We start from the raw sequence: 14835 nt of genomic DNA on the forward strand, positions 1-14835 counted from the left end.
TCACAGCTGAACACGTCTTACATATATTAAAGTCAATATTTTTATTTGGTCAAATTTGTAATTACCGAAAAGAAGACATTTCAGTTGTATTAATTTTTCTGCAGTAATAATGGCACCCAACATGAGTGTTCTCCAGTGGGGGCAAAGTAAAAGTAAAAGTAAAATTTTTGTGTAATTTATAATATTGCTTATGTATTTATTCTGTCTTGTTTGTTTTGTTTTTTTTTTATTTGTTATTATCACTCATTTCACTCATGTACTCAATTTACTTAATTTTGCTTTCATTACTTTTTTTTTTTTTTTTAACTTATTTTATGTCCTTTACTTTGTATACATGATCTTCTGTCTCCCCACTGTGGCATTTCATATTGTAATGTTTAAAATTTGAATATTATAAATAAAGTTTATGAAAAAAAACCCAACAACCTAGTATCACAATCATCATCATAACAATCATGGACTAACATACGGAGTGTGATGAGTTCAGGATGACCCGTCTGTGCATTTTGTTCGTCTGGACCGTTGACTGTGTGTGTGTGTATATATATATATATATATATATATATATATATATATATATGTGTGTGTGTGTGTGTGTGTGTGTATATGTATATGTGTATATGTCTGTGTATATACATATACATATACACACACACACACATATACACATATATATATATACATATATATATATATATATACATATATATATATACATATATATATATATATACATATATATATATATATATATATATATATATATATATATATATATATATATATATATATATATATATATATATATATATATATATATATATATATATATATATATGTATATATATATGTGTGTGTGTGTGTGTGTGTGTGTATGTATATGTATGTACATATGTATATGTATGTATGTATATATATATATATATACACACACACACACATATATACACATATACATATAGGTATATACAGTCTACAGTAACTAATGCTAGAGACACACAGCAGGAAAGAACTGAAAGAACATGACCACAAAGTGCCAAAAAGTGCTGTCTCGTGGAAATCAATGCAAACATTACAGTGGTATATGACACTATACATTAGTAAACTAGCTTCTACTTTCCAATATAAACTTAACAGCATGATGGGTCCTTCCAAGTGTTGAATGTTGTAAAGGGACAGACAGCATAAATCGCTAATGGGTGACTACTAATGCTAAGAGGACTTGTTGTCACTCAATCGATATCATGAGAAACAGCCGCTCACAGGTTGGAAGTGTTCCAAAAATGGAAACAATTTGCGCAAAAGCTGCAGAAAGATTACAGTATATATATTTGCTGACAAAAAGTGAAGAAAATTCATATTTGAGTTTAACTTTGACACACACACTGATACATCTTTGAGCACAGCTGGGCAGACTGGTATTGTTTGACTGGTGTGACGCCTCCAGTCTGCTGTAGAACTTGAAATTGTCAAGTACTTCATGTTGACTCTAAATGTTTGGTCACATTTTTAGTCTTGTTATTCTTGGATTAAATATTTCCTGATGTGAAATGAAATGCATTTAATTCTATACTGTGTAGTGTCAATAAGTCTATTAATAATTCTCTGGTTCCAGCTTCTCCAATGTGAAGATTTTCTGCTTTTCTCTATATTATGATTCTTAATTAGATTTTTGGACAGTCAGTTGGACAAAACAAGCTTGAACATGTGATGGGTATTTTATAGACTTAACTATTTACTGATTATTTTTTTAAAAATCATTAATGAGAATGAGAATAATTATTAGTTGCAGCGTTTGTATTCTGTTTATGTACACTATTTGAACAAAGATATATGGGAACACCAGGCCTCATAGTTCTAGCGGAGTGAAATGTAAATGTCCCAGCATACAAAGACATTTTAGACAACAATTCTTCCAACTTTGTGCCAACAGTTTAGGTTTATCCCTTTCCTGTTTTAATATGACTGAGGCTGTTACAGTACCAGATTCATGTCCATGGTTTTGGAATCACATGTTCAGTTATTATACGAGGATGTTCAGGTGTCCACATACTTTTAGCCATAAACATTAGTGCCTTTGGCTTAATTTAATTAACATAAATGTTTTTGGTTTCTTCACAGCGCAGTTAACTATCAAAAACTCAGGTATGATATCAGCACTGGTATGTTGATACCCAGCCATCATGGTGAGAGGTTTTGATGGACACTGGCCCAAATGAAGGAAAACTTCTGCTGGGGGATAGATGCAAAGAAAGATTGAAATAGCGAATAAAAGACGTAAATCTTAAGTTTAGGAAAAATCTGAATCTGACTGTTTTATATTATATAATTTATTTGTTTTTATAAGTTTGCTGTTATGCTGGCCTGATAGTGGCTGACACTGTGAAGCTGTGATATGATGCAGTTTGATCGATCAGTTTGAACTGATCAGTTCTACATAGTTTCCATATGGAAGCTCCTTAAACATAGTTGATATGTGACATACAGTAAACTTGCATTAATATAGATTATTGTGACTATAATCCTGTGTTTTAAGTAGGGGATTTATGGTATAAATGTTGTTTTTTTATGAAATAAATGTAAGTATGAAAATAATCAAATTTAAAGATTTTAAATTTGCATAAATCACCAGATACCAGCGTCAGTCAAAAAAAAAAAAAAGAAAAAAAAAGAAATTACTGGCATGAGTTGTTGGAGGCAGAGTTTCCCTCTGTTCAGTCTGTGGTGCCTCTCCAGCAGCTTCTTAATAATAATCTGGATTTCCCTTTATTTGTACAGCAAAAGCACAGAGTGAGTATCTGTGGAGGAGGGACTGTTGCATGAGTCTGGAGGCCCTCCCAGCAGCAGGAAATGATATGATGTTTATGCCATGGTGTACCCGTAGCTCCCACAATGCAGCGCTACCAGCAGTCTGTCTCTCAGGACCTCCTGGCTTGGGTATTCTGGGAGTTTCAGCATGTTGATACTGCAGAGGGAAGAAAAAAAAAAGGGGGATACAGTCAAAACGGTGGAGCACTGAGGTCACGGCGGCTCATATCATGTCTCATACCATGCCTGTCCAAAAGAGAGACCTGCAGCGATATGAATTACCTGTTGCACATTCCTCCATGTAGAAACCTCTCCCTTTTCCAGCTGTGCCATCAGTGTATAAGAACGCCACCACCCAGTGCCAGCAACACTGAAGAGACATACTGCCCTCTAGTGCTTTGTAATATACGTCAACTATCCTGTTAATGCTGTAGAGTGAGTGGTACTGGAAGTGTATGTCTGTTCACTCATCTCATCTCCAAATCTTAAGGATGCTGTTGTTGGGCTTTGTTTCTTCCTGTTAAGAATCAACCTATAGCTTTGGCAATACTGTTGAGCTTCCTCACCAACACAGCAGGATGATGCTGGAAGACCATTTAAGTTGAGTCTGAGTGAGCAAGTGGGAACAGTTTTGAGATGGCATCAAGACTGAATCCAGAGAGACTGAACAGTGATCTCTTCATCCTGTTGTCCGTCACTCAGTGCAGTGCTTTGGATTTACATAATCTAACATGTATAGTTTCCACCATGCTCAGAAAAGTAGGTGTGTTATCTTTGGAAAAAAAAGAAAAAAAAATGTGGGACCCTCGTCTGTCATCATTACATATAAAAAAGATTGAAATAGGACAGGAACAGGAAACAACCAGTGCTGGAGTCTAATCACATCACAGACTCTACTCATTTAACTCATGTTCAACTCATGTTTGCATTTTATGCAAACTTGCCTAAATTTATTATTTTCTAAAACTGTGATTAAAACTGAAAAAAAACTACTTGATATTAGAAATGCTATTCTATGTATTGCAGAGTTTCATTTAGTTTCCTAGAAAGTGTAGGGTAAAGTTCCTGCATGTTTGGAAGGCAGACAGCACAAGCCTCAAACAACAGACCTGCTATTTCTTCAACGCCCCAGAAATGCTGGCCAATAATGTATAAGTGAGTCCCAAACTCCTCACTGAGCAGACCAACTAAACAACCTGCTGCAAACAGAAAGCATCAGATAAGGAACCCCCATCTCCTGCATGGTCACCAAACCAGACCGCTGACCCAAACCATCTTTGATTCTTCAAGCTACAAAAGCTAGCAATATGGGAAGACCAATTCACACCCCAGTGTGAACTGATAGTACCATTTGGATAAAAAGACCCCCACCACTGTTTATCATAACTCACCTCTAAGAGCCAGTCAGAATTAAGCTGTTGTACCATTGATTTGACTCTCTGCTTCTCATCTCATCTTATTATCCTGTCTCTCATACCAACTTCACAATAGATAACGCTGCATCATGCATTTCAATCATTCATCAGTCATAGCCTTGTGTACCAGTTTCCCTTTCCCTCTTGTGTTTTGTTGGTAAAATGTTGTAGTGTTTAGTACTTGTAGCTGTAGTATTAGTTATGTGTCGTTATGTGCTTTAGTTAGACTTTTACTCCACTGCCTTTAAGCAAAGAAATGTACCACTAACATAATTCCATCATCCTTGATAACACCATCATGTATTGTACCATTCTGCTTGTTTCACTTTCAGAACACTAAAGCTACTATCAAAAATGCTAAATTAAGAATCACGCAATTTTTAAATTGTAAATACTTTGATTAATGGAGTAACCATTCTCAGGAGATGAACCCGTCTGTCCATGTCTTCTTGCTTTCTGCCATGCCAGTTGAAAGCTTGCATTTTGCTAGTTTGAAGATGTGAGGATGTGAGAAGATGTGAGAGTCATGAGTTGTGGATCAAGGCCAGAAGGAGACCAAACCAGGAGCTTTTCAACTCCGGACCAGCCAACTTACTCATCATTACAAGACCCAGACCCCATCTTCTCACCCCAGCACATCAAACTCCATTCTCCGCAATAAGCCACCCAAGGTAGCAAGCAAATATTCATACAAAACCTTCATCAACTTGCTTAAACCTGTTGACATATAATTTCATGACTTATAATTTCAATTGACAATTCAGAACTAAGCTGTTGTACCGTTGATTTGACTCGCTGCTTCTCAGGTAACAGTCATCTCATCTGTTTATCAGGTCTCTCATACCAAACTACACAATAGATAACTCTGCATCATTCATTTCAATCATTCACCAGTCATAGCCTTGTGTACCAGTTTCCCTTTCCCTCTTGTGTCTTGTTGGTAAAATGTTGTAGTGTTTAGTACTTTTAGCTGTAGTATTAGTAATAAATGTGTATATAACTCAAGTGGACTTGTTGGTGTTTTCTTGTGCTTGCATTTAACCTTAAAATACCTATACCCTCGCAAAATTATAATTAAGATTAATAACAATCATAATTCTAATTGACCTTTCTTGTGTCTTCTTGCTAACAAGGAGGACTATTTCCCTATTATTATACGAGTTATGTTGCTGGATGAATAAATTCATGTTGGAGTTGTGCACAATAATAACTCATAATTCCCCCATAAAATCATAAAGATATTTGAGTGCACAAATTCCTACAAAAGGAACTGATATGTAGTAAGTTCCTGGAAATCTTGTATCAGTTAAAGGGCAATAATAATAATAATAATAATAATAATAATAATGATAATGATAATAAAAATAAAGTGAAACTTAAAACAGTTTTTTGTTAAAAAAAAAAAAGATAAAAAATGTGTCTACAGGCAAGACTCCAAGACTCTGGACTTACTGTCTTGGACGTCATTAATATTCAATCAATGCCAAATTACATTGTTCTTTCCAGAAACCTTGATAGGAAATCACTCAGAAATAAAGTGTTATCAAACTAACTATGAAAGTCTGCTATCTTTCCACACAGTCGTGCAGAAAACTACACGTCTAAAATGAGGATGCTTGGTTGTTATATGGAAAATAAGTATTACCTGAACTTGTAAATGAAGACATTAAAGAATGTTTGGTTGAATTGAAAGAATTGAATTAGGTCAGGAGAAAGAGAGATGCAGTGATTACCAGGTACTGGAGGTAGGCAGTAGGTTGGAGGTGTATGGCACTGCAGCAATGGTGAACTTCTGTAAACCACTGCCACCCATCAGGTAGGCGAAGCCACCATGAGGAACCCTGGAACTGAAGGAGAAATACTTTTACTCCAGTAGATATTCATATAGATACTTATCTACAGCAAGACGCACAGTGGAAATCCAGCAGACGAACCTTCCAGTGACAAACTGAAGCAGCAGGACCCGCTCCTCCTGGGTCAGACTCCTCACCACCTCCCAGAACCACTGCAACACAACAGCAGGAGGAGAAACACATTACCCACAAGTTTTGTGGTGTCCACCAAGAAACTTTGACAAACTAACATGAATACAGTCCGTGGTAGACTAAAAGAGGTCCTGGTCCTGAGTATTATTGTGGCACATTGAACTACTTCTCCTCAATCAATCATCCTCATCATCTAAGGAAGTTTGTTATTTTAAATTTGATCACTGAACACAGAAACTGTCATCAAGTTTTAACTAAGTTCAAGATGTAAAATAATGATCAAATGCTAAAAGAACTGGGCTGAAATAAAACATTTATTTCACTCCAGGTGAGTCAGACAACAGAAAATGAAAGCATGGAGGAGGATGATGAACTGGTGTTTTAAGAAGCACCTGCCTAGGTTAAATCCAAGTTCTGGCACATTTTAGTTTTTAAAGTGAATCAAAGCTTGATGAATAAAAACTGTGTGTAAACGCTGTCATGGCAATGTCACGTATTACGGTAAAAGATCCAACATGTGGGCACATCTGTCTCTCAGGGGTAACGGCTGAGGAAGAAGAAAAGAGGCAGTCGGATGTTTTACCTGCTTTCACTGCAGGAACATAATCCGGACTGAATGTTAGAAACATTAAGACTAATACACACAACAGTTGAAAGTTTGATGACACATCTCTTATGGCATAAATAATTCTGCTCTTATGGTGCACAATCATCCAGGAAAGTATTGATCAACTGTTCTTCATAGTCCAACATTTCAAAAGTTGATCATCAATGAAACTAAAAAAGATGTTCCTGCATGTCACTGCTTAGGAAATTTTACTTTCCCTTGAATTCTTTTCAAACTAATCCATAAAAACAATAAGGCAACAACCTGTGAATGAGGTTTGGACAACCTAAATGGTAAACATAAGCATCAGAATAAAGCCAAATGAATCAAGTGAAACAACTGTTCAGCCCATGTCAAGGTGGTAGAAGGACAGCCCACCTGGATGACTGGCTCCTGAGGGTCGTAGCCGCTGGTGTACTCAGTGTTCCTGCACCAATCCTGCACATCGATCTCTGGCATCCCTGACAGCAGGAGCTCCTACACACACACACACACGGTATGACGATAAAGTCCAAACTGAGAGATAAGACATTGAAAACAGGAAAAAACAGCTGAAGGTGTGTGTTAAAATTAGTAACAGCATAAATTCCATAGATTTAGGGTTAATCCACTAATACTGTCCACCTCTGATAAGATGTATATGATGCAGTTTGGTTGCTAAACTGAAGATATTTGTTTACATGTATCCATTCTTAGGGATCCACAGATCTGACTTTTTCTGTCCTGATACTGATTCTAATACCTCGACTCAGAGTATCTGCTGACAGAAAGTACTGATCTCTTGCTCTCTTTTTCAAACATTGAAAATCTGAAAACCTCACTGCTTGGAACTCACTGAAATCATTTTCATGTAAGGTAACATGAGGAACACTGGTGCTGAAAACTGAGTTGGCCGCCTGCTGTGACTGAATGAATGTAACTGTAGCAGAAATATTGAATTTTTATAATGACATCGACAAAAAAGCTGTGTTTAATGTGAATCAGTCAGGCTTAAAGACTAATTTGTAGAGCTCGGTATCCAACATGACTTCTGGTATGACATCTGGTATCCCTGAGTATTGACACTGTCAAGTACTTATTTACTTATTTATTTGATTTGGACAAAGTTCTTGTAAACCGTAAATGGACTGTACTTGTATAGCGCCTTTCTAGTCTTCCGACCCACTCAAAGTGCTTTTACACTACGAATCACATTCACCCATTCATACACATTCACACACTGATGGCACAGCCATCAGGAGCAATTCGGGGTTAAGTATCTTGCCCAAGGACACATCGATATGTGGACTGGAGGAGCCGGGAATCGGACTGCTGATCTTCCGATTCGTGGATGACCCGCTCTACCTCCTGAGCCACAGCCGCCCAAAACAGTTGCTTGTGTTTAAATAATATTTAACATTTAAAAAAGTTTGGCTTCTTTTTAAGGATGAGACTGGCAACATTGTAAAATTTTCTTATTGTCATCAAATCTGATGATGAATCAAATTATAATGTGTTATAGTTTGTTTCTCATCTGACTTCCCTACTCTGTGGCTCTCAGCTCCAAACCCATTGATTCCTACTGAAGATTTACTGAATGTAAATCTTTCAAAACAGCTCACAAATATATAGTTTCATTTTTAAAGTAATTAGTAAAGTAATTTTCTTAAACAGCTGGTCACTGTAGTTTTTAGCAAATGTTACTCAAACAGGAGAAAATACTGCATTTGTTGGGGACTATTTTCAGCAGCGGATTAACCCACATTTGGTGCTCTAGTAAGTAATTCTGGCAGCAGGACGGTGTGTGTGGGATTGAGTCAAACTAAATTACAGTGTGTGTGTTCAGAGTAATGAAGGAACATGTCATCCAGTGCAGTGGTCTGCCTCATTGATGTATTTTTAATAGTCTTTGGACAACAATGGAGCTCTATGGAACAGAGGAATAAAATATATCACAATACTTGTTAGTAGATCAGTTCATTGTTGGTTTGGTTTTTTCATGGTATTTTGTTGACCATAAGAAAAAATATATAAGATGTCCAACCTTTTCCTTTAAACTTTTTAAACTTACCTTCACAGTAATATTCACAAGGAGCTGAGAGTGAAACAGTTGTTGGGTTGTGAAAACACAAAACAGCCCGTTCGTTAACTTGTTAGCAGGCATGCAATGACAGCATGACCGAGGCATGTCCAACAAATCCAGGGCGGGATAATCATCATGCTACACTATTGATCCACATGCAAGTGAGGACATGAAATCTGCCAACACACACAGAAAAAAAAACCTATCTGATGGAGCTGAAGTGTAGGGAGGGGCTTCAAGGTGACCCCAGCCTCCTGGTTCCACCCCCCAACGCACACCCCTGCACCTAGACATGGCTAATCAATCCCTGCATCAGAGGCAAGTGGGGTGGGCAGGCGGGGAGGAACAAGGAGAATACCAACTGTGGAAGACGATGGATGAAAGAGGGAGGAGAAGTAGGGGAGAGACAGGGAGGTCAGAGGAGGACGACTTACCAATTCATATTCGTCAAAAAGCTGAATGAGTGAGGGGGGGATGAAGGTATGGAATCCTTGCAGGAAGGCGTTTATCTGAGGCTGGATCGCTCGCGTCATCCTCAGCTCTGTCACCAGCTGGACATACTCCGCCTGAGAGAGGACACACACATACACACAGACACAGATCAAAGTCTTCAAGAAATATTGATAGACAGGAGAACGAGAAAAGGCTCATACATAGTTATCCTCTCTGTTCCTGTTGGACTGCTCTCTCCTGAGAAGACATTGCCATCTGCAGGAACACTATAGTACTGCACTCTCTAATTAGGACAATCTTCTGGGCAAAAAGCTGGAGGAGAGCGATCAATCGCTCATAGGAGACCAACTATGGATGAATATACTAGAGGGGAACTTAATCCGGTCATTAATGCCACCTTCAGCCACACTGCTGCAGCATGACACCACGAAAATACTGAAAAGTCTAAAACTACAACAGTGTTACTACTGACTCCATGTCCAGTGTTCTGATCAGACTTTTTTTTTTAAAGATTAAATGTACAAACTTTCTATCATTCATTTAAAAGGTAAAATTATTCAAGGAAAGGGGACAGAATGCTGTTCATGGATTACTGAAGTTAGGATGGGGTGATATGGCTGAAAATAATATCACAATATTATTAAGAATGCAGTATTTTCACCAATATCACAATATGACAAATCTATGCAAAATCAGACGTGTAAAATGATTGTGAAATCATAATACTTTAATCACCAAACCCAACTCCACACAGTTTCACCAGGCCTCTGACATATTTTGATTGATTGTTTTGATCTGATCTGTTTTATACACATAATACACTTGAACTTCTTGAAGAAGAAGAAAAAAGATGCTGTTGTGCCTCTGACTGAGTTTTTACTGATGTACCTTGTTGTCCTGGGTGACTAGAATACTGGTGCCTCCTGGTTTGAGTGGAACTTCCTCCATGGCCCCGAACACATCCGTCTCCACAGAGAAGGTGAGCTCCAGGCCCAGATCACTGATGTCGTTATCCAGGATCCACTGCAGGTTCTTAGCGTACTCTGGATCGATGGATGACACATCCTGGTAGTTTACTGGAATACCTGGGAAATACAGACACACACAAGCACAGATACATACATTAAATACAGAACAGACAGTGTTGATTGCTGGATACAGGAGGTTTTATTCATTTTTTTATTTTATCCGGGAGGCTGGATCCATGGGGCAGTCTTAGGCAGTGACCTCATTTAGGATCCTAGTGGCCTGAGTATAGAAGCTCTTCCTGAGTCTCTCAGTGCTGGTCTGGTGTATCCGTTACCTTCTTCCTGGCTGCAACAGGGAGAAAAGGCCATTATCTAGGTGGTTGCAATCCTTAAAGTGGAACTATTTCCAGCTCTATATTTTTATTTTTGGACTTCACCATACCTGCCAACACTACTGATTTTTGCGGGAGTCTCCCTGTTTTTAACCCTCTCTCCCTCTGTGCTCCCGATTGGTAATTTCTCCCTTTAACTCCTGATTTCACAGTTATAGAAATCAAATGGGTGTTTCACAAGCCCTGTTTACACCTGGCATTAACATTTGTCTTGGATGACAAGATCACAAGGGGACAGCTCTAAGTACGTCTGTTCACACCTGGCCTTAACATGCATCTTGAGTGCCCACTTGTGATCGGCTCTCACTTCCCCGTTCTATATGCAAATAAACATGTACATCATTTCCGTATGCAAAGACCAAATTCGTTGTTGTTTTTAACCAGTGGGAGGACTGGGTCTGTGTACCCTCTGTCCAAAACTGTGTTCAACTTGTTTGATAACAGGATAAACGAATATAAAATGCATTGTGTGCCCCCTCACAAACATCGAATGCCTGTCCTATTGATTTGCTCTAGCACTGGGACTGAACAAATATATATATATATATATATATCAAATATAGAGTTATGTGCAGCGATCTCCCTGCAGTTGTGTCTCTCCATTGAGAGATGCTGTGCACATTTACGCACGAGGCACAGCAGCCTAACTCCACTGATTATTTTAATTTCCCGACACACTGACAGGATTTGTTGCACATTTGCACACAGGGATTACTTCTACATACGTTTACCTCACTATTTGACACGTTGGCCACGTTTAATATGAACATCTGACATTGTAAAATTATATATATGACTGGAAATAAGGAAAAGCATAATATGTCCCCTTAAGTGATTCTCCTGGCCTTATTCTTGCAGTGTCTGGTGTAAATATCCTTTAGGCAGGGTAGAGCACCGCCTATTTTATGTTCATCCGAATGAATCACTCTTTGCATGGCCTTGCAGTCCTGTTTGGTGCCGTTTCTGTACCAGGCAGTGATGTTCCCCATCAGGATGTTCTTGATGGTGCAGGAGTAGAAATTCCTCAATATTTGAGAGGATACCCGGAATTTCCTCAAAGGTCTGAGGTGAAACAATCTCTGTCTTGCCTTTCTCATCACTGAATCAGTAGCCAGGTCAGCCCTTGGTGATGTAGACACCAAGATACTTGAAGCTGTCCATCCTCTCCACCAAGGACCCGTTGATATTAAGGGTCCTCGCTATCCACTCCTTAGTCTTGCTGACGTTCAGAAGTAGGGTGTTGTCCTGACACCAACGGATCAGGTCCTCTACTTCCTTCAGATAGGCCTTTTCATTGTTATCTGTGATCAGGCCAACCACAGCTGTGTCATCAGCAAACTCAATGATGGTTTTGAAGTTGAAAGTGGCTACACAGTCGTGTGTGTACATTGAGTATAGCGGGGGGGCTCAAAACGCAGCCCTGAGGTGCTCCGGTGTTAAGGATGAGGGTAGAAAGGGTTTCTCCACCTACCTACCCTCACCAGCTGGGGTCTGCCTGTCAGGAAGTCAAGGATCCACATGCACAGTGAAGTGTTTAATCCTGTTTAGTCCTGTGTTTGCTGTTTTCTTTCCCTTTTCTTACAGGCTGGCAGCATAGTCACTACATGTCTTAGCTAGGCATGTAGTCATATAGTGATATGTATTATTTTCAAGTTACAGTTCTCAGAAATGCCATCATATGACATGTCAGTGGTTCTATATGTTGTTTGAGGCATCTTTCACTAATTTTTTCTGGCATTTTGCCTTAACAGTATTTGAACAGTAGATACATAAGACAGAAACTAAGAGGAAAACAAGGGGAAACAAAAGCCTGACTTGACCGAGCACCCATCAGAATAGTTTGTATAAGGACAAAAAGTTTTACACAATCTCAGATCATCTGTTTTCTGTTTTCAGTGCAGTAAATATCTGCATGTGATTGGACGGAGGAGGGTGTCAGTGTTCCATGTGGATGGGACATTCTGAGCCTTAGGATGTTAAAAGATGTACTCTCTTATTTCCATTTTGGAGCTCGGGGTAATGTAAACTGGAAGTATAATGTTGCCAAGGAGTACGGATGGATTCTGATAGCAGGTTCCATTTTGGATCTGGCTCTCGGTCGGCAAAATACCCAGATTCATTAAGCTCAGATGCTAATGAATCTCTTATCAAACCTTTTAGCTCTCCTCAGTCCTTTTTCAGTAACAAAGAGCAATCGAAAATACTCCGATCAACCAAAACATTGAATCCACTGACAGGCAAAGTGAATAACATTGATTATCTTGTTAAAATAGCACCTGTCAAGGAGTGGGATATATTAGGCAGCAAGTGAGCAGTCAGTTCTTGAAGTTGATGTGTTGAAGGAGGAAAAATGGGCAAATGTAAGGATCTGAGCGGCTTGTGATGGCTAGATGACTCGGACAGAGCATCTCCAAAACGGCAGGTCTTGTAGGGTCTTCCCGGTATGCAGTGGTAAGTACCTACCAAAATTTGTCCAATGAAAGACAAGTGGTGAACCTGCAACAAGGTCATGGGCGCCCAAAGCTCACTGATGCACATGGGAAGCAAAGGCTAGTCCATCTGGCCCGATCCGTCAAAAGAACTACTGCAGCACAAATTGTTGAAAAAGTTAACGCTGGCTATGATAGACAGATGCCAGAACATGCAGTGCATCGCAGCTTGCTGCGTATGGGGCTGCGTAGCTGCAGACCAGTCAGAGCCCATGCTGACCACTGTCCATCGCCAAAAGCGCCTACAATGAGCTCTGAGCGTAAGAACTAAACCATGGAGCAATGGAAGAAGGTGGCCTGGTCTGATGAATCACGTTTTCTTTTACATAATGTGGATGGCTAGATGCATGTACATCATTTACCTGGGGAAAATATTTCACCAGGATGCACTATGGGAAGAGGGCAAGCTGGTGGAGGTAGTGTGATGCTCTGAGCAATGTTCTGCTTGGGTCCTGGCATTCATGTGGATGTTACCTTGTACCACCTACCTAAACATTTTTGCAGACCAAGTACACCCCTCCATGGCAATGGTAGTCCCTTATGGCAGTGGCCTCTTTCAGCAGGATAATGCTGCCACGCTGCAAAAATTGTTCAGGAATGGTTTGAAGAACATGACAAAGAATTCAAAGTGTTGCCTCCAAATTCCCCAGATCTCAATCCAATTGAGCATCCATGGGATGCGCTGGAAAAACAAGTCAGATCCATGAAGGCCCCACCTTGCAACTTACAGGACTTAAAGGATCTGCTGCTAACGTATTGGTGCCAGATACCAGGGTACACCTTCAAAGGTCTTTTGGAGTCCATGCATTGATGGGTCAGAGCTGTTTTAGTGGCATGAGGGGGAGGTGGTTTTTGATGTTATGGCTGATGAGTGTATACTGGGAGCTTCTCATGTTTAGCCGACCATCTTTGCAGCTGGATTGAAGATAGAAGATTGTGAGTGAAAAGACACATCATTCTGTAAGACCACTGTATGGCCGCCAGTGCACTGTGTGTTTCTTTAGTTTCACAAAGTGGAGACTCCTCTCTAGAGAAACAATCAGCTGATCACCTCATGTCACTTTAAGAATCTCCCAGTTAAACTTTGATTGATATCAACATGTGAATCTGATCCGCTTCATAGTGGAGTCAGTAGCTGGTGAAATACAGCAGGCTGCAGATGTTAACTCAGTGTGTCAGATAGATTTCATACATTCTGCTTCTCAGCTCATTTCTAGGTTGTCCACATTAATTATGCTGCCACTAAAACCTACCATGTTTCTGCTGCTCAGCCAACATTAGGTGATTAGACATCTTTGCATTGTAGTTATTTTAACCTTTAGTTCCTTGTAAATGTGAAAGGTAAACCTAATTGGATTGGATAAGGGATTTGTGAGGATTCAGATTTTATAAAATGCTTTTGAACCCCATCTCTACCATGGAGTCAGTGAAAGTCATGCTTAGTTATCCACTAGCAGTTCCTGTGTGCAGTGTACCCGTATACACAAGACAATCGCCTGAACTATTTTGGATACAGCAGAAAAATCTATCTTTGTGATTTTGAGGTAAGATCTGAAGTTATAAGGAGTGTCTTTATATATTTTCTTATCAGATTCATCCTTACCAGATTCTACTGTCATTGGAAAGACTAGGTCACACGGATTCCAGCAGTATGTG

At 39.2% G+C, this 14835-nt stretch overlaps 1 protein-coding gene across 1 annotated transcript in view; it reads right to left on the reverse strand.

Moving 5' to 3' along the window:
- Positions 1-901: 901 nt before the first annotated feature.
- The window catches only part of hace1 (HECT domain and ankyrin repeat containing E3 ubiquitin protein ligase 1), a 37885-nt gene continuing 23951 nt past the window's right edge, over positions 902-14835 (reverse strand). Inside the window, exons 19-24 of the mRNA XM_042424421.1 lie at positions 10219-10415; positions 9312-9443; positions 7194-7292; positions 6158-6228; positions 5957-6070; positions 902-2965 (exon numbers count right to left, since the gene is read on the reverse strand). Of these exons, the coding sequence (XP_042280355.1) occupies positions 2863-2965; positions 5957-6070; positions 6158-6228; positions 7194-7292; positions 9312-9443; positions 10219-10415 (716 nt within the window). The 3' untranslated portion in view covers positions 902-2862. The remainder of the gene's footprint in view (positions 2966-5956; positions 6071-6157; positions 6229-7193; positions 7293-9311; positions 9444-10218; positions 10416-14835) is intronic.

Source organism: Thunnus maccoyii, chromosome 10 (assembly GCF_910596095.1).
Source record: "Thunnus maccoyii chromosome 10, fThuMac1.1, whole genome shotgun sequence".
NCBI lineage: Eukaryota > Metazoa > Chordata > Actinopteri > Scombriformes > Scombridae > Thunnus > Thunnus maccoyii.